Source organism: Triticum urartu, chromosome 2A, assembly GCF_056163025.1.
Source record: "Triticum urartu cultivar PI428250 chromosome 2A, HENAU_Tu73, whole genome shotgun sequence".
Lineage (NCBI taxonomy): Eukaryota > Viridiplantae > Streptophyta > Magnoliopsida > Poales > Poaceae > Triticum > Triticum urartu.
In genome coordinates, this window is record NC_141874.1 from 612,256,544 (window position 1) to 612,276,063 (window position 19,520).

Sequence of the window (19,520 nt, forward strand, 5' to 3'; positions counted from 1 at the left end):
TTGACTTTTTTTGAATTACTAAATTATTTTTGAATATAGCGGGGGGGGGGGGGGGGGGGGTGTAGCACCTGAGAGCTCCTATGCATTTTCGTTGATGTGGAAGTGTTACTTTAGAGTTGGGATCACAAGACTCGCTCTGGTTCTTGCGTCGATCTCTTTTGCTTTCTGCTATTTTTTGTCTATAAGACTTGCTCTGGAAGGAGTTCATTGCATTGTTTGGTGCCTTACATTTTCTTCTGAAATGTGTATGCAAGGTCTGAGATTTGAGCTATACATGCCTATAATGAAGAAAACTTTGCATAAGAAAAATCTGTACTCAAACTTGATACTGCAGTTTGATAGAGAAAATATGTGTTTTGCATTTGAGATTTGACCACACACGCATACATTAGTGGCAGACTTTTGAAGTAAATAAGATGTCTGGATCATTCATGTCTCTATTTTTTCTCAAGAAATAACATATGCCCACACACACAAAATTACACTACTATATGTGTAATCATAAAAAGAATTCGAAGTTTCCCAAAAAAAGAAGAATCCGAAGTTCAGAAGCGCCCAGCACAACTTCATCATGGCCGCTAAATCTCCAGCCCCTGCGCCGCACGGTTGACCATGTCTATGCCAGCCTCGAGGCGGGCATGCACGCGTTCATCCTCGCGCAGCTCCGGCGTGAAGGCGCGTCCCCACCCGTTGCACCACTCGACGGCTTCTCTGGTGGCGGGTTTCGCGGCCAGCAGCCAGTGACGGAGCGCGTGCCGCCACCTGCCGAAAAACTCGGCCTCCATGAGCCGCACCATGTCCTCCGCCCGCGCGAGCGGCGCCCACTTCATGATCACCTCACAGAACGCGTCGTCATTCTGCTTCGGCGGCGTGATCCGGAGGCTCCGCAGGCGCTGTTCCAGGTGCCGCACGACGCCGATCCCGTCGACGAACTCCTCCCAGCTCGCCGGGCTGAACATGGTCTTCCTCTTCCAGGGCGCCACCAGGTTAAGGTTGGACTTGGAGAGCAAGGCGTGGCTGTCGTCGTCCCATTCCCGCAGCACCTTCTCGAGCTTGCTTCTCACGGTGACGCACAGGCTCTCCAGCAGTGGACCGGCGAGCGGCATCCACGGGCGAAGCAGGAGGTGACAGCAGTCGGCCTGCCAGGCATCCCGCGGGTCCCATGACTCCACTTCGGAGGTCAGCTCCGGCATGACGAGCTCTACGAGGATGCGCTGCACGGCGGAAGGAGGCAGCGTGTCCTTCCACTGCGCCAGGAAGCGGCGCATCCGCTCGGAGTCCGTGGCCTTGAACTCCGATGCCTGGATAGCCGGAACCACCGTGTCGTAGACGAGCTCCGCGTACGGCGACATGGCCGACCCGTCGTCCAGTGAATTCTTCAGGAAGACGAACACGTCTAGCCACATGGCCGGGTCCCATAGAGGCTGCCACCTTTGGAGCACCGGGCGAATGAGCGGCGCCACGAGCACGCCCGCCATGTTCGCGAGGCAGTACGTCTGGTACTCCTCCGGGAACTTCTTCCTCAGCCTTGAAAACTCCAAGATGAGGTCGCCCGCCGTCAGCTCTCCCGATGCACTTTTCTCGTGCACCAGCGTCACGACCGTGATGATCACCTCCGCCGCGTCCACCACCATATGCTCGCCGTCGTCCAGGGCATCATCTTGCAGCTCCCGCACTTCAGCGAGGATTTTCTCGCAGAACTCCCGGCCTTGCTGCCGCGATCCGTCGGCGTCGCCCATCTCCCAGTCGTTGTAGACCGCTTGAGAGATTTCGTCCGCGCACTGGTCAGCTCCCCATTTGGTCGGCAAGGTTTCCGGGACCTTGTTGGGAAGTCCGTTGTCGTATGATCCTTCTCCCTCGGCGCCGACCGTACCGAAACCAGCGCTCTCTGGCCGCTTCACCACCTTCACAGGAGATGTGATGCCCTGGCCGTGCTTGCCGAGGCCAGAGCCGGACCCGACCTCGTAGTTCATGTGCCTCATCATATTTACTATCGTTGTGTTCTTGAAAACCGGGCTCTCAACAACAGGCTGGGGCTTCCATGTCGTTGCCGGATCGTAGTGCTGCCTAGTGCAGCGTTGGTGATGGTGTTGAGGAGAGGACGGACCTGCAGAGCCGGCGGGGACGAACGGGACGTGTCCGAAGAGGAGATCGCCGGGGCGCGTACACGCTTGTGTTGGGGCTGTGAGTTACAGCACATGCTATTAGGCTAAATCGAGTTCGTCCGAGTCTGTACAGGATAGCCGAAGTATAAGGTGATTCCTTAGTCGTTTTCCATCCAATCTCTAGGAGTTAAGTAGAATCCTAAACCAGATTGACTTGTGGTCTGGATCACGTCGTGTTGGGCAAGTTAGAAGGCCGTGTTGGACGTGAGGTCGGTTCATTGAGCCATATATATAAAGTAAAGGAAACGAGATTGAAAAGCTGTGAATTTGGGCAGCACCAAAACCATCATCTCTGTCCTTATTTTCCTAAGCTAGCTACTTCACGTTTTGATCTGGGAACTAACAATTGGTAATCAGAGTTTCGGCGTGGAAGCAGCCAGCATGTACGTATCTTCTCGGCGGAAGGAACTCATCGACGAGGATCGTGCGGTCCGGGGCGGAAGGTACTCGTCCAGGACGGGAGGAACTCATCCAGGGCGGAAAGAACACGCCCAGGACAGGAGGAACTCGTCCAAAAGCAGCCTGCATCAGCGATGGGGGACAAGACGAAGAGCCCAGCAGAAGCGTCCGGCGCCGCTAAATTACTTGCAGTGCCCGGGTCGCAGTACCCATGATTCGATCGTGAGAATTTCAAGGTCTGGCAGGTCTTGATGGAGTGCGCCCTCTGAGCCAATGAGTTGTGGGACGCCGTCGATCCCGGCGGTGATGCTTTCAAGAAAGATGGAGCAGAACATCGCAAGGATAGACAGACAGCATCAGCAATTTACTCTGTGATGCCAATGGATGTCTTGCAGCATCTGATCTCAAAGGAAACAGCCAAAGAAGCATGGGACGCCCTGAAGGTTCTGTACGAGGGGCATGCTCGTGTGAAGCAGGACAACCTGCAAACTATGATGAGGAGTTACGAGACACTGGTGATGGCTGATGATGAAACCGTAGATGCGTTCGCGTCACGGGTGGTCACACTTGTCAACGGAATTCGTGCGCTTGGTGAAAATCTGACTGAAACATCCGTTGTCCGGAGATTCTTGCGCGCTGCGCCTCCTCGGTATATGCAGATCGTGACTGCAATTGAGCAGTGCGTCAATTTGGCGACGCTTAGTATCGACGACCTAGTCGGGCGCTACAAGGCACACGACGAACGTATGCGTTACAGCCAAGGAGATGCGAAGCATGATGAGCAAGTAATGCTCACCCTGGCACAGTGGCAAGCACTAAGCTTAAGGGAAAAGAAGGGAGGCAGCGAGGCATCCGGCAGCGGCTCGAAGCAGGACTGGGCACCACGAGATCAGAACAAGAAGGGCACCGGTGCCGACGGTGCTCCAAAGAAAAGGAAATTCGACAAGCACAAGATAAAGTGCCACAATTGTGGCCTGATGGGGCACTTCAAGTCGGAGTTCCGGAAACCCGTAAAGGAGCGGGCATATGTTGCCAAGAAAGGCGACAAGGATGAAGATCCGGCGAACCTCCTGTTATGTGAGATATGCGAGTACACGGAGGATGACACGTAGCCAGAGGAAGTCGAGACCGTCACACTTGTGGAAAAAAAAGTATATCTCCACGAGGAAGAAGAGAAGAGGGCCGGCAATGTTTGGTACTTGGACACAGGCGCTAGCAACCATATGACAGGGGACAGTGCGCAGTTCTTTGAGTTGAGTGCAGCAGTCAACGGAACAGTCAGGTTTGGCGATGGCACGACGGTCCCAATCAAAGGTAAAGGGACTGTCATCTTCGAGTCAAAGAGTGGTGAGCACAAGGTGCTTACAGATGTGTATTACATCCCCCATCTAAAGACAAACATTATAAGTCTAGGACAGCTTGAGGAGCGTGGGTGTAAAATTGTGCTCGAGGATGGATACCTATGGGGGTATGATCGCGAGAGAAAACTGATGATGCGTGTGAAGCGGTCGAGGAACAGGCTGTATGTTTTGAACCTAGACCGTGCTGATCCGGTGTGTCTGTTGGTAAACTTTGATGAAGAAGCTTGGAGGTGGCACTCACGCTATGGGCATCTTAATTTTCATGCCCTACGGCAGCTCGGCCAGAAGAATATGGTACGAGGGCTGCCATGTATAGATCATGTTGATCAGCTGTGCAATGGCTGCCTTGTTGGCAAGCAGCGGCGAGCCGCGTTCCCGAGGGAGGCAAAGTTTAGAGCTTCGAAGGTACTGGAGCTTGTTCATGGTGACTTGTGTGGACCAATCACACCAGCGACTCCTGCAGGGAAGAAGTATTTCTTGCTGATTGTTGATGATTTCAGTCGGTACATGTGGCTAGTACTACTGAAGACCAAAGATGAGGCTTTGGAAGCTTTCAGGAAAATCAAGACTGCCGCTGAAGTGGAGTCAGAAGAGAAGCTGAAAGCGTTACGTACAGATCGTGGTGGGGAATTTAACTCTAATGAGTTAAAGGTATACTGTGAGAAACATGGCATTAAGCGGTACTTGACGGCACCCTATACTCCGCAGCAAAACGGCGTTGTGGAGCGCAGAAATCAGACCATAGTTGCAATGGCAAGAAGTATGCTGAAAAGCAAGAAATTGCCAGGAAAATTCTGGGGAGAAGCCGTGACTACCACAGTGTATTTACTCAATAGAGCTCCGACGAAGAGTGTTGTTGGAAGAACGCCGTATGAAGCATGGTGCGGCAAAAAACCCACAATCGATCACCTCTGCACGTTCGGGTGCATAGCACATGTGAAGACCGTGGGAGGGCATGTTGGCAAGTTGGCAGACAGGAGCTCACCAACTATCCTACTCGGTTATGAGGCCGGGTCCAAAGCATATCGAGTCTACAATCCCATGACGAAGAAAGTGCAAGTGTCACGTGACTTAGTATTTGATGAAGAAAAGGCATGGAATTGGGACGACGCAGTAGTAGCAGATTGCCCCATGCAAGGTGATGATATTTTCGTTGTGACATATAATCACATCAACCATGCAGGCCATGACCATGACGACGATGGGCAAGGAGATGGCCATGATGTCGACGACGACGACGACCTAGGTGACGGTGCACCGGCTACTCCATCAGCACAAACAAAAGTGCCAAGTTATGGGTCGCCGAGCTGCTCCTCACCGTGGGTGGACGATCCATGGTGGACTGAAGACGGCGACACAGGATCAGCTACTGGTGGTGCAGCACATAGTGCCACGGTCGACAAACAGCAGCCAACAATGTCCACAACAGTAGATGAAGACTCTCCAAGTTCAGTGGGACAAAGCACGGTGGCTGGGTCCCCTGAGCGGACTCCGGGAAGAGCAGCAACGCGGTGAAACTCCGGCGAGTCCTAGATCTCTACCCTATGGAGGCTCTTCGGAAGATCAATCCAGTGAGGATGAAAAAGGTCAGAAGGGAGTTCTACTCATCACAGAAGAACCAACCACGTTCGAGGAGGCGAATGAAGAAGAATCATGGCGTAAAGCTATGGATGACGAGCTTGGTTCAATCCAGGATAATGACACATGGAGTCTTGTTAATCTTCCTGATGGGCACAAAACAATAGGTCTCAAGTGGGTCTTCAAAGTTAAAAAGGACTCAGAGGGTGCCGTGGTGAAGCATAAGGCTCGTTTGGTAGCCAAAGGATATGTCTAGCAGCAGGGTGTAGATTTTGAAGAAGTATTTGCTCCAGTTGCACGAATGGAATCAGTACGGTTGTTGATTGCTCTAGCAGCCCAAGAAGCTTGGTTTTTACACCATATGGATGTGAAGTCTGCGTTTCTGAATGGAGAACTAGAGGAAGAAGTGTACGTGAAGCAGCCCACTGGTTTTATCAAGAAGGGAGAAGAGCATAAAGTATTCAAATTGCATAAAGCTTTGTATGGCTTGCGGCAGGCACCTAGGGCATGGAATACCAAACTTGATAGCACCTTGATTTCACTCGGTTTTGTGAAGTGTCCGCTTGAGCACGCTATGTACAAGAGAGGCACCGGTTCAGACTGTATCCTTATTGGCGTGTATGTAGATGATCTCTTGATCACAGGAGCTGATGAAAGGGAAATGGGAAGGTTGGAGAAGCAAATGAAGGAATTATTTAAAATGAGTGATCTAGGCTTGTTAAGCTATTACCTCGGGATCGAGGTGCGTCAAAGTAAAGACGGGATCATGTTGTGCCAGGAGGCATATGCCTTGAAGATCTTGCAGAATTGTGGCATGGAGGATTGTAATCCTTCACAAACGCCTATGGAGGCGAGGCTGGAGTTGAGCAAGAGGAGAAAGGTGCCGACTGTTGATTCAACCGAGTACCGAAGTATTGTCGGAAGTTTACGATATCTTTTGAACACTAAGCCAGATTTGGCATACTCGGTTGGCATAGTAAGCAGGTACATGGAGAACCCTACCACTGAGCATTTGACTGTTGTGAAACAGATTTTGAGATATGTGAAAGGGACTCTGAAGTATGGCTGCAAGTACAAGAGGAAGAAGGAAGACAAATCACTTCTAGTGGGCTATAGCGATAGTGACTTGGCAGGGGATGTAGATGACCGAAAGAGTACATCGGGCGTTGCATACTTTCTGGGAGAAAATCTGATCACTTGGTTATCGCAGAAGCAAAAGGTGGTTGCCCTCTCATCTTGTGAAGCCGAATACATTGCAGCGGCGACAACGGCGTGTCAGGGAGTGTGGCTCAGTAGACTCCTTGCTGATTTGACGAACCAGCAGCCAGAACAAGTAAAGCTTAGAGTTGATAACAAATCCACAATATCACTGTTCAAAACCCCCGTTCATCATGATCGCAGCAAGCACATTGATATAAGGTACCATTACATCAGAGAATGTGTAGAAGAAGGCAAGGTGGAGGTGGATTATGTCAGCACTAAAGATCAACTCGCAGATATACTAAAGAAGTCGTTGGGAAGACTGAAGTTTCAGGAGATGCGCCAGAAGAGAGTCATGGCTATTAAGTAGTAGCATTTGTGCTTAGGGGGGTGAATGTGAGTTACAACACATGCTATATTAGGCTAAATCGAGTTCGTCCGAGTCTGTACAGGATAGACGAAGTATAAGGTGATTCCTTAGTCGTTTTCCATCCAATCTCTAGGAGTTAAGTAGAGTCCTAAACCAGATTGACTTGTGGTCTAGGTCACGTCGTGTTGGGCAAGTTAGAAGGCCGTGTTGGATGTGAGGTCGGTTAATTGAGCCATATATATAAAGTAAAGGAAACGAGATTGAAAAGCTGCGAATTTGGGCAGCAGCAAAACCATGGTCTCTGTCCTTATTTTCCTAAGCTAACTACTTCACGTTTTGATCTGGGAACTAACAGGGGCGACGGACGGCTGCCCGCCCCGCCGGACTCAGAGCCCGTGCAGTCGTCGTGGCGGTAGGTGGAGCCGCCGCTCGTCATGACGTTGCTCGACTCATCAGCGCCAGTGGAGGCCATGAGCACGTAAGTAGGATTGCTTCCCAGGTGGAGAATGGTGATTGGAGAGGGGAGGGACCGGTGAAACCGTTAAGGAGAGTGTCTGGTGCATTTCCCCGTCGACATTGCTCCCCTTATATAGGAAGTTAGAAACAAAGCTAGTTTGGTAACCTTTAACTGTAAGGAGGCCCCACTATGTTATATGCGGAAAGAAACGCAACAAGTTTGGCAACCTTTAACGCTAGGGTTAAGAAGGTGCCATCTGTTACTATATAGTAATGCGGAAAGAAACACGCAAGCGAATGTGTACGCGCACGAAATATCAATTTCGATTCACGTGCCAAAATTGCACGCGTAGTATGTATCGTGTTTGAATTAGACCGTTTTCAAGGGCTGCCTTCTTCGAATACAATGCATTTTCCCGCTACTGAACATGGTGTATAGCTGAATATCCCGCGCAATTCTGTCGCTTGCATGACTTATGAAACCGTGCTCTTTGAACATATATAATGCTTATAGTATAAATGCACATTCCGAAGATCAAATACAATTGTACATTCATCCTACTTCGTGTTCTTCTTTTCTACACTTATTCCTTTGGAGCATCTCCAATAGGTGCCCTATAATAGGGCACCAAAAGGTGGCTCAAGTAAATTTTGCAACATATAAAACTGTTTTCAAACAATACCAAAGACTTCCAACTTCAGTAGATGCCCTAAAAACAAATTATTGTTGTTGAAAGCGTATTGCATAAATCAATTCAACCAAACATCTACACATTGTATAGATTTAAACCTTAAACACAAACTTCACCATACTACTTTGATCAAACATAAAAGATCACAACTACTCTACTCGTCCGACAAATAGTCGGTGTCGACTGTGTTCCAATACGCCAGGGTCCCCTCTTGATCGGAGGTGAACTCCTCCTCCGATGACGGCGAAAGGTTGATCACTGTCGATGCGCCAGACTCGCCCCACTAGTAGAAAACAAGGTACTGATATGTCTTCGTAGTATCTACTTTTCCAAACACTTTTGCCCTTGTTTTGGACTCTAACTTGCATGATTTGAATGGAACTAATCCAGACTGATGCTGTTTTCAGCAGAATTGCCATGGTGTTATATTTGTGCAGAAATAAAAGGTCTCGGAATGACCTGAAAATCAACGGAGATTACTTTTGGAATATATAAAAAATACTGGAAGAAGAATCCATGTCAGGGGGCCCACACCCTATCCACGAGGGCGGGGGGCGCGCCCCTGCCTCGTGGGCCCCCTGACGCTCCACCAACCTCAACTCCAACTCCATATATTCTTGTTCGGGGAGAAAAAAAATCAGAGAAAAGGATTCACCGCAATTTACGATATGGAGCGCCGCCAAGCCCTAAACTCTCTCGGGAGGGCTGATCTAGAGTCTTTTAGGGGCTCCAGAGAGGGGAATCCGTCGCCATCGTCATCATCAACCTTCCTCCATCACCGATTTCATGATGCTCACCACTGTGCATGAGTAATTCCATAGTAGGCTTGCTAGATGGTGATGGGTTGGATGAGATTTATCATGTAATCGAGTTAGTTTTGTTAGGGTTTGATCCCTAGTATCCAATATGTTCTGAGATTGATGTTGCTATGATGTTGCTATGCTTAGTGCTTGTCACTAGGGCCAGAGTGCCATGATTTCAGATCTGAACCTATTATGTTTTCATGAATATATGTGAGTTGTTGATCCTATCTTGCAAGTCTATAGTCACCTACTATGTGTTATGATCCGTTAACCCCGAAGTGACAATAATCAGGACCATTACCGGTGATGACCGTAGTTTGAGGAGTTCATGTATTCACTATGTGTTAATGCTTTGGTCCAGTACTCTATTAAAAGGAGGCCTTAATATCCCCTAGTTTCCAATAGGACCCCGCTGCCATGGGAGGGTAGGACAAAAGATGTCATGCAAGTTCTTTTCCATAAGCACGTATGAATATATTCAGAATACATGCCTACATTACATTGTCGAACTGGAGCTAGTTCTGTGTCACCCTATATTATAACTGTTGCATGATCGATTGCATCCAATATAATTATCCATCACTGATCCAATGCCTACAAGCTTTTCATATATTGTTCTTCGCTTATTTAATTTTCCGTTGCTACTGTTACAATCACTACAAAACCCAAAAATATTACTTTTGCTACCGTTACCACTACTATCCTATTACTTTGCTACTAAACACTTTGCTGCAGATATTAAGTTTTCAGGTGTGGTTGAATTGACAACTCAGCTGCTAATACTTGAGAATATTCTTTGGATCCCCTTGTGTTGAATCAATAAATTTGGGTTGAATACTCTACCCTCAAAAACTATTGCGATCCCCTATACTTGTGGGTTATCAAGACTATTTTCTGGCGCTGTTGCCGGGGAGCATAACTCTATTCTTTGAGTCACTTGGGATTTATATCTGCTTATCATTATGAAGAACTTGAAAGATCAAATATCCAAGATTTTTTCCTCAACTACGAGGGAAGGTAAGGAACTGCCATCTAGCTCTGCACTTGATTCACCTTCTGTTTTGAGTAAAGTTGCAACACCTACACATGCTATTGATTCCGATAGGTCGCATGTTATTGATGATGCCACTTCTGCTTTGCATGATACTTATGATGAAACTACTTCTATGCATGATGATACTGTGCCACTAGGTGAATTTCTTGATGAACAACTTGAGAGAATGAAATTATTGAAACTGATAATATTGATGAAAGTGATGATGAAGATTCTCCCCCTAGATATGAATTGTCTGTTGGTCCCGAGGGTTATGTTATGGATGAAGAAACTGCTAGAGACTTCTTAGCTTGCTATGATATATCTGATCTTAAGAAATTATTAGCTAAGCTTAAAGAAAAGTCTTTGAATGCTAGAATGAAATATGACCCTGCTTTTTCTACTTCACCTATCTTTATTACTGATAAAGATTATGATTTCTCCGTCGATACTGAGTTAATTACCTTGGTTGAATCTGATCCTTTTTATGGCTACGAATCTGAAACTGTTGTGGCACATCTTACTAAATTAAATGATATAGCCACCCTATTCACTAATGATGATAAAACTCGCTATTACTTTATCCTTAAGTTGTTTCCGTTCTCATTAAAGGGTGATGCTAAGACATGGTTTAATTCTCTTGATCCTGGTTGTGTGCGTAGTCCCTAGGATATGATTTATTACTTCTCCGCTAAATATTTCCCTGCTCATAATAAACAAGCTGACTTAAGGGAAATATATAATTTTGTGCAAATTGAAGAAGAGAGTCTCCCACAAGCTTGGGGGAGGCTTCTCCGATTACTTAGTGCTTTGCCTGATCATCCTCTCAAGAAAAATGAAATACTTGATATCTTTTATAATGGACTAACTGATGCTTCCAAAGACCACCTGGATAGTTGTGCTGGATGTGTTTTCAGGGAAAGAACTATTGATCAAGCTGAATTGCTATTGAATAATATATTGAGTAATGAAAATGATTCGACACTTCCTGAACCAATTCTGAAGCCAACTCCGAAGAAAAGTGGTATTCTGTTTCTCAGTCCTGAAGATATGCAAGAGGCAAAGAAAACTATGAAAGAAAAAGGTATTAAAACTGAAGATGTTAAGAATTTACCACCTATTGAAGAAATACATGGTCTTAATTTGCCGTCTGTTGAAGAAACACATGGTCTTGATAACCCGACACAGGTAGTGAAGATAAATTCTCTCTATAGATTCGATAAATGTGAAATCCCATTTACTAAGTTTGCTAGCCCATGCTTAGATGAGTTTGATGACTTTATGGTTAAACAAGAAAACTTCAATGCTTATGTTGGTAGACAATTGAAACACAATGCTGATATGCTTGAACACTTGGGTGATTATATGGCTAATGTTAAATGTGAACTTAAACTTATTAGTAAACATGCTTCTATGGTTACCACTGAAGTAGAACAAGTGCTTAAAGCTCAGAATGATTTGCTCAGTGAATTAAATAATAAGAAGAATGATATGTTGTTAGAGTTATGACTAGAGGCGGTAAAATGACTCAGGAACCTTTGTATCCTGAGGGCCATCCTAAGAGAATTGAGCAAGATTCTCAGAGAATTAATATTGATGCACCTAGTCCTTCTAAAAGGAAGAAAAAGAAAAATGATAATACTTTGCATGCTTCTAGTGAACCTGTTATTGACACACCTGAGAATCCCAATAATATTTCTATTTCTGATGCTGAAACACAATCTGGTAATGAACATGAACCTAGTGATAATGTTAATGATGATGTTCATGTTGATGCTCAATCTAGCAATGATAATGATGTAGAGATTGGACCTGTTGTTGATCTTGATAACCCATAATCAAAGAATCAACGTTATGATAACAGAGACTTTGTTGCTAGGAATCACGGTAAAGAAAGAGAACCATGGGTTCAGAAACCCATGCCTTTTCCTCCTAAACCATCCAAGAAAAAGGTTGATGAGGATTTTGAGCGCTTTGCTGAAATGATTAGACCTATCTTTTTGTGTATGCATTTGACTGATATGATTAAAATGAACCCTTATGCTAAGTACATGAAAGATATTGTTACTAATAAAAGGAAGATACCGAAAGCTGAAATTTCCACCATGCTTGCTAATTACACTTTTAAGGGTGGAATACCAAAGAAACTTGGAGATCCAGGAGTACCAACTATACCATGCTCCATTAAAAGAAACTATGTTAAAACTACTTTATGTGATCTTGGAGCCGGTGTTAGTGTTATGCCTCTCTCTTTATATCGTAGACTTGATTTGAATAAGTTGACACCTACTGAAATATCTTTGCAAATGGCTGATAAATCAACTGCTATACTTGTTGGTATTTGTGAAGATGTGCCTCTTGTGGTTGCAAACGTTACCATTTTAACGGGCTTTGTTATTCTTGATATTCCCGAGGACGATAATATGTCTATTATTCTTGGAAGACCCTTTTTGAATACTGCATGGGCTGTTATTGATTGCACCAAAGGCAATGTCACTTTTCATGTTAATGGTAATGAGCATACGGTACACTTTCTGAGGAAACAACCTCAAGTCCACAGTATCAATTCTATTGGAAAAATTTCAACAATCACTATTGGAGGTTTTGAATTTCCTCTTCCTACTGTCAAGAAGAAATATGATATTCTTATTTTTGGGGACATGCATATCCCCGTTGAGGTAACCTAGTGTTATTCGAAAATTCTCCGGTTTCATGTTATTCGAAATGAGTTTGTTAACAAGACCTGATCAACCTTGTTAGTGGATTTCTTTTGATGAGCATGAGATGGATGAATTTAGAAATCACAACTCTCTGTGCCCTCTTTTCACTTTCTGATATTTATATTAAATAAAGCAAAAATAGTATTTTTCTGTCTATTTTCTGAATTATCCAAGCAATAAAAAATACCCCGAAAATAAAAGTTCTCCAAATGCCCTGAAATTTAAATATGATTTTTTCTAGAATATTTGAGAATATCTGGCACTGAAAACACAGCAGGGGGAGCAGCCACGTGCCCACGAGGGTGGAGGGTGCGCCCACCCCCTAGGCATGCCCCTGCCTCGTGGACCCCTACGTGGGTCCCCTCCACTTATTCCAGCCACCACACACTCCTTCTTCCTCCCAAAAAATCACCAACCAGCTCAAACCTGAGTTCTTGCTCATCTTGCTGCCATTTTCGATCTCATTGCTCAATGCTCCATTCACAAAACTGCTTTGGGGGATTGTTCTTTGGTATGTGACTCCTCCTATGGTCCAATTAGTTTTTGTTCTAGTGCTTTATTCATTGCGAATTTTTGCTGCTTAGGTGAACTTGTTCTTGAGCTTGCATGTCAAATTTATATGGTCAAAAGTAGTTTTAATGCATGATATAGCGTCTAGGCACTTGTAGGAGTAGTTTCTATCAATTTTGTTGAGTTTGGTTCAGTTTCATTTTAAGTTACTAAAAATTTCAGAAATTTTTAGAAAAAGATGAAGAGATTTTTAGGGGCTCATCGAGCCGAAGCTCGAAGGATAAGCAAGATGAAGAGAACAAGAAGCCCAAGTATAATATCCCTCGTACTGCAGAGGTTGGGCCATGTGAATGGCCTTGTGATGAGTTCTTGAAAGAGGCCGAGATTCATGAAGATTTTATCATTTGGCTGAGAATGCAGGCCTTACCACCTTCCTCCACGACCAGCGTGAACAGTATCTCTTACTCACCAATATCTTTGTGCAAAATTTTCATTTCCATGCTAGGAGATCACCACCTTCGGTGGAATTTTATTTATATGATGTGCATAAGGAGATGTCACTTTATGATTTTTGCCGGGTCTGTTTGATACCCTTTGAGGGCAGCATAGAGGAACCACATCGTAATGATGTGGAGGGATTTATTGATATGATTACTATAGGGGAAACGAGGAAAGTTTTCGGTGCGAGAATCACTAGCATACATTTTCATGTTTTACGTTACTTCGCAATATTTGCTAGTAGATGCTTAATTGGTCGCGGGAACTGTGGGAACCTTAGCTCCTGATATTGCTATTTTGCGCCATGCCTTGTTTAATGATACTACACTACTAGGGAAAACCCTAGTAGTAGCGCGGGTTTTGAGGCTAGCAGCAGCGCGGGTGGCCGCCCTACTAATAAGGCGCTATAGCTATCTTATAGTAGTAGCGCGGTCCTTACCCGCGCTACTACAGTTGACGATATCAGCAGCGCTTTTTATGAACACGCTACTATTACTTAGCTATAGCGATTTCACAGTCCCTCGCTACTGCTATATCTTTCATAATTTCCCCCCCGTACCCCTTTCCCTTTCAGTTTCCCTTTTAGATACTAGATACTAGGTACTGCTAGTAGATATCAAATTCATAAACCGTTACTAGGTAGTACTCCCTTCGTTCCAAATTACTCGTCGTGGTTTTAGTTCAAACCACAACGAGTAATTTGGAACGAGGGGAGTACTAGATAACAATTTAATGCATAGTCAACATGCATCCTCAAGCAGTACAAGGTCATATCTATGGCGATCATCATATGTAGTTCAAGATGATATCGACGACGATCATCATATGTAGTTCTAGATGATATAGCCACACACACATATGTAGTTCTAGATGATATCAAAGACAATCATCATCCTCAAGCCTGGGCGGTTGGTGTTCCTGATAGTAATTAGGATGGCCTGTCCAACACGAAGATTCTTGCCATCGAGGAATTTCTTCCACCCAACCGAGTTTAAGTGTGTGTGACCTTCCGTGTCCATGTGGTAAGTACAGGTTGTGACGGAGCCCCTTGCAGTAAGGCGTAGTCCAGCTGAGCCTTCTTCATCAGGCTCGATACCATAACTCACAGATATGTCTTTGCCAATTTCTGAATAAGAAAAACATTTCAATTAATAAATAGCCTCGCAAATAAGTACACATGGATTATCTACACTATTAATAGTTTCCTTAGATTCTACACTAATAAGCATGTGATCGAACTCTACACTAAAACATATCATCGACTAGATTCCACACAACATACCATATCATTGGACTGTACACTAAGTATTTCATCGGATAATTTGCATTTGTAAGTATAACATACCATATCATGTCGATCAACCATGGTATTTGTCAGGCGGGTCACGAATGGCACCCCGACAAAGTCAGCATGTGGCATAATTATGTCCCACAGGTTGGACACCTCCTCCTCGCTCAGCCTTGTTCTTTGAGCTATGATGGCTTCATGAAGTGGGTCCCCATCATCTTCATCGAGTGGGTCCTCATTATCTTCATCATCTTCGTCATCTTCGTCATCTTCCACCAGGTTGAGATAAATGACAGCCAGCTTGGGTCTTTCTGCTTTGAAGGAGAAGCTGATCAACTCACCACCAGTAAGACGCATGCGAGCGACGAAACGGGCCCATCCATCTCCTCCAATCTGCGACGTATTGCGTCCTTTCTCGACCTCCATAGTGTATGGCCCCTAGGAGCCTCAAATGTCACAGTGTCTCCTGTCAGCTTGTTGAATTTCAACCTCACATTGCATGGGACGATCTGTGTAAAATAAGCAAAATGACACAATGCAGTAATGCCAACACTAAAAATAAAATAGTTATTACATTTCATCAAATTTCTTACCACCGCATGACAAAAACCCGGCTGGAAGTAGATGCCGAACAGCTTGCCAGTTGCAAGGCTGCTGGCGCACCTTGACTTGCACAGTCGACATAGTGGTGGTGGTGGTGGCGCCATTTTTCCTAAAGCAATATGAGCAAAGGATTAATGACCCACTTCACAGGAAAGAAAAAAAGTAGCATGAGATATTTTTAGTTCTTCCGCGAGAAGCAATTTGATGGACAATTATAATCCTAAGATCTAGTAACATATTAGATGACAAGGTACCACCTACATTTTGCCAAAAAGTAACTAAATCAACTAAATTAAAATGTTCTAAATCAACTAAATGAAAATGTTCTAAATCAACTAAATGAAAATGGTGCATACTAAATCAACTAAATGAACTAGCCTAGTAAATCAACTAAATCAAAATGTTCTAAATCAACTAAATCAACTAGCCTACTAAATCAACTAAATCAAAATGTTCTAAATCAACTAAATCAACTAGCCTACTAAATCAACTAAATCAAAATGTAGGGAGGACAGAGGAGGAGGCCGGTACCGAGTCCAGCAAGGAGGAGGAGGGGCCGGCCGGCGGCCAGTGGAGGGAGGACGGAGGAGGAAGGCGGAGCGAGGAGGGGCCGGCCGGCGGCCAGTGGAGGGAGGATGGAGGAGGAAGGCAGAGCGAGGAGGGGCCGGCTAGCGGCGAGTGGAGAGGGAGGACGGAGGAGGATGCCGGTACCGAGTCCAGCAAGGAGGAGGAGGTGACGGCGGCGCAGAGGGAGGAGGGGCGACGGGGGAGGACCGGCGCGGGGGATTGAGAGGGATCCAGTGAGTGTGTGACTGTGAGTGGATCGGATAGAGGAGATGGGGTGGGAGATGGAATGGCTTAGCAGTAGCGCGCTATAGAGAAGGACGCTACTGCTAAACTACCTAGCAGCAGTGCCTTCCACAAAGAAGCACTACTGCTATGTGTCAGCATGTAAAAATAGACTTATAGTTCAATGTATCAAAAATACATTGATCATCAACGATCTTTTTGTGTACAATCTGATTTGTCAATATGAGTCCTCACTGGTTTAGGGATCCACAAATTCTACACATAGAGTTCAATGAAGACCAAGTGCTTGTCAAAGTTTGAGAAGTAACATATTTAAGGTGGTAGAAACTCTCTTCACGGAGCAAGGTGGGACTAAATTTTTGTAGTAAACTTAGCAGTAGCGCTTATTGGCGAAATGCGCTGCTGCTATGCTACGTAGCAGTAGCGCCCGTTGTTATAACGCGTTGCTGCTATAGCTAGCCTCGCGGCGACCTCATGGGAATTATAGCAGTAGCGCGTCTTTCAGCTGGCGCGCTACTGCTATATATATTTCAGCAACGAGTTATTCTTGAGCTCGCTACTGCTAATTATCAGCAACGCCTTATTTTAAAGCGTGCTGCTGATAAGATTCTGTGTATAGGCTTTTCCCTAGTAGTGCTACTTTCAGATTAGGTGCTATTGTTGCTAGATGGTTAAATTTGAACCGTACAAAGGGCCCCGTCCTCGGAGGCATCTTTGCCTCGCGCCTTGCTGCACACTTTAACATACCTATTAGGCATTATGAGAAAGAGGAAAAGTTGCTGCCTAATATTTTTCTAGATTATAAGAGCATGATAGCGCATGCTTTTATTGTTAAGAATAAGAAAAAGATGCTTAACTATAGACTGATTTTTGGTAAGAATAACTTTGAGACTATTACCTTGCCTGTTCCCTCTTTGTTTCACATATTTTTAGGCAAGTACCTTGTTTTGACGGAGGAAGTTTATGCATACTGGAGCGTGACACCAGCTCCAAAGCCTGAGCCGGAACCACCCCTGGACCCTTATCGACAGTCAGTTTACCAGTGGGATCCGGAGGATATCGCCAACCAGTGGCACCCAGAGGACACTCCTCCTTACACAAGAGAGGCCCACTTTGATCCATGGGCATAGACCAAATTAGGCCAAAAGCCTAAGCTTGGGGGAGTATGCATCTCTCACCGACATTACATTCATGTTCACACACTCATGCCAATTGTCGGTGCTCATACTTTTTCATTGTTTCATCCATGCTAGTTTATTTTGTTTTTAAGATTTCTTCATGTGTGTTTGAAAACCCTCAAGAAAAAAACAAAAAAAATATTTGTAGCTTTTAGTTAGTTTACTTTCCATGCCTGTAGTAGTAGTAATTAAAAAGAAAACCCCAAAAGATTTCTCGTTCTTCTTTTGCTTGTTGGGAGCTTTCCCTTGTAAATAGTTTTGTTTCTTTTCTTTCCTTTGGGGGCCGAGAGAAGAAGACCATGATTAAAGTGTTGAGTGGCTCTCATATGCATTATTGTTGATCTAACAAAGAGCCCATATTACCTTGTCTTCTCTCTTGAATTGAATGCTTGCAGATTCCAGCTTAGTCCAATGCACGTGCACTATTATTGTTATCCACACCGTTCGGTCGTGCAAGTGAAAGGCAATAATGATGATTATATGATGAACTTATTAAGATGAGGAAAGCTGGTATGACCTCGACCTCTCTTGTTTTCGTAAACATGATTAGTTCATCGTTCCTGATTTAGCCTATTATGAAAGAAACATATTTGCAATGACAATTAGAGATTGTAGTTGCTTATGCCATGCTTAATTAGTTAGGAGTTTATAATGGTTTACCTTGCGTGCCAACTTGCTAAATGGTTGCGATGTGCTATGATAGGGTGGTATCCTCCTTTGGACGATTCGAGCGGCTTGACTTGGCGCATGTTCACGCATGTAGTTGAAACAAAATCAACATAGTCTCTACGATATTTATGTTCATGGTGAATTATATCCTACTCATGCTTGCATTCGGTGTCGATTAATTTTAATGCATGTTCATGACTGTTGTCGCTCTCTAGCTGGTCGCTTCCCAGTCTTTTTCTAGCCTTCACTTGTACTAAGCGGGAATACTGCTTGTGCATCCAATTCCATAAACCCCAAAGTTATTCAATATGAGTCCATCATACGTACCTATATACGGTATCTACATGCCGTTCCAAGTAAATTTGTATTTGCCAAACTCTAAACATTCAAATAAACATTTTGTTTTGTATGCTCGAATAGCTCATGTATCAACTAGGGCTGTCTGTATGCTCCATGCTAGGCGGGTTATTCTCAAGAGGAGTGGACTCCGCTCCTCATTCACGAGAAAATGGATGGTCACCGGGATGCCCAGTCCCATGCTCAAATCAAATCAAAATAATTGCAAACAAAACTCCCCCAGGATTGTTGTTAGTTGGAGGCACCCGTTGTTTCGGGCAAGCCATCGATTGATGCTTGTTGGTGGTGGGGGAGTATGAACTTTACCATTCTGCTTGGGAACCTCCTATAATGTGTGTAGCATGGAGGATGTCGAGATCTCTCAGTTGTTATGTTGACAATGAAAGTATACCACTCAAAATATTATTCATATCTATTTCAAAACCGAGCTCTTGCACCTCTACAAATCCCTGCTTCCCTCTACGAAGGGCCTATCCATTTACTTTTATGTTGAGTTATCATCCTCTTATTAAAAAGCACCAGTTGGAGAGCACCGCTGTCATTTGCATCCATTACTGTTAGTTTACATTGAGTATGACTATGACTGGATCTCTTTTACCATGAATTACAATGTCTAGTCAATCCTTGATCCTTAAAGGTGCTCTGGATTTATGTTCTGCGGTCTCAGAAAGGGCTAGCGAGATACCGTCTTGTTATATCATATCATGATTGTTTTGAGAAAGTGTTGTCATCCTAGATTTGTTATTATTGCTCGCTAGCTGATTATGCCATTGATATGAGTAAACATGAGACCTAAATGTTATTGTGAATATGGTTAGCTCATAATCTTT

The 19,520-nt window shown here is 44.7% G+C and overlaps 2 protein-coding genes and 1 pseudogene across 2 annotated transcripts; all 3 read right to left on the bottom strand.

Moving 5' to 3' along the window:
• Nucleotides 1-578: 578 nt before the first annotated feature.
• LOC147986214 (septin and tuftelin-interacting protein 1 homolog 1-like) lies at nt 579-959 on the bottom strand. Its single transcript, XM_087541920.1, has one exon. The coding sequence runs from the start codon at nt 957-959 to the stop codon at nt 579-581; it is 381 nt and encodes a 126-aa protein (XP_087398046.1).
• A 28-nt stretch (nt 960-987) lies between these two features.
• LOC125537495 (uncharacterized) lies at nt 988-7,545 on the bottom strand (annotated as a pseudogene).
• A 7,106-nt stretch (nt 7,546-14,651) lies between these two features.
• On the bottom strand, nt 14,652-15,499 carry LOC147986215 (uncharacterized). The gene is made up of 3 exons (XM_087540003.1): nt 15,131-15,499; nt 15,025; nt 14,652-14,911 (listed from the first exon to the last, which is right to left on the bottom strand). Exons 1-3 carry the CDS (start codon nt 15,497-15,499, stop codon nt 14,652-14,654), a joined length of 630 nt encoding a protein of 209 aa, XP_087396129.1.
• Between the last annotated feature and the right edge of the window lie 4,021 nt (nt 15,500-19,520).

Excerpts from the sequence above, each read along its gene's own strand:
- LOC147986214 (XM_087541920.1), bottom strand. The coding sequence starts at position 959 with ATGTTCAGCCCGGCGAGCTGGGAGGAGTTCGTCGACGGGATCGGCGTC.
- LOC147986215 (XM_087540003.1), bottom strand. The coding sequence starts at position 15,499 with ATGGAGGTCGAGAAAGGACGCAATACGTCGCAGATTGGAGGAGATGGA.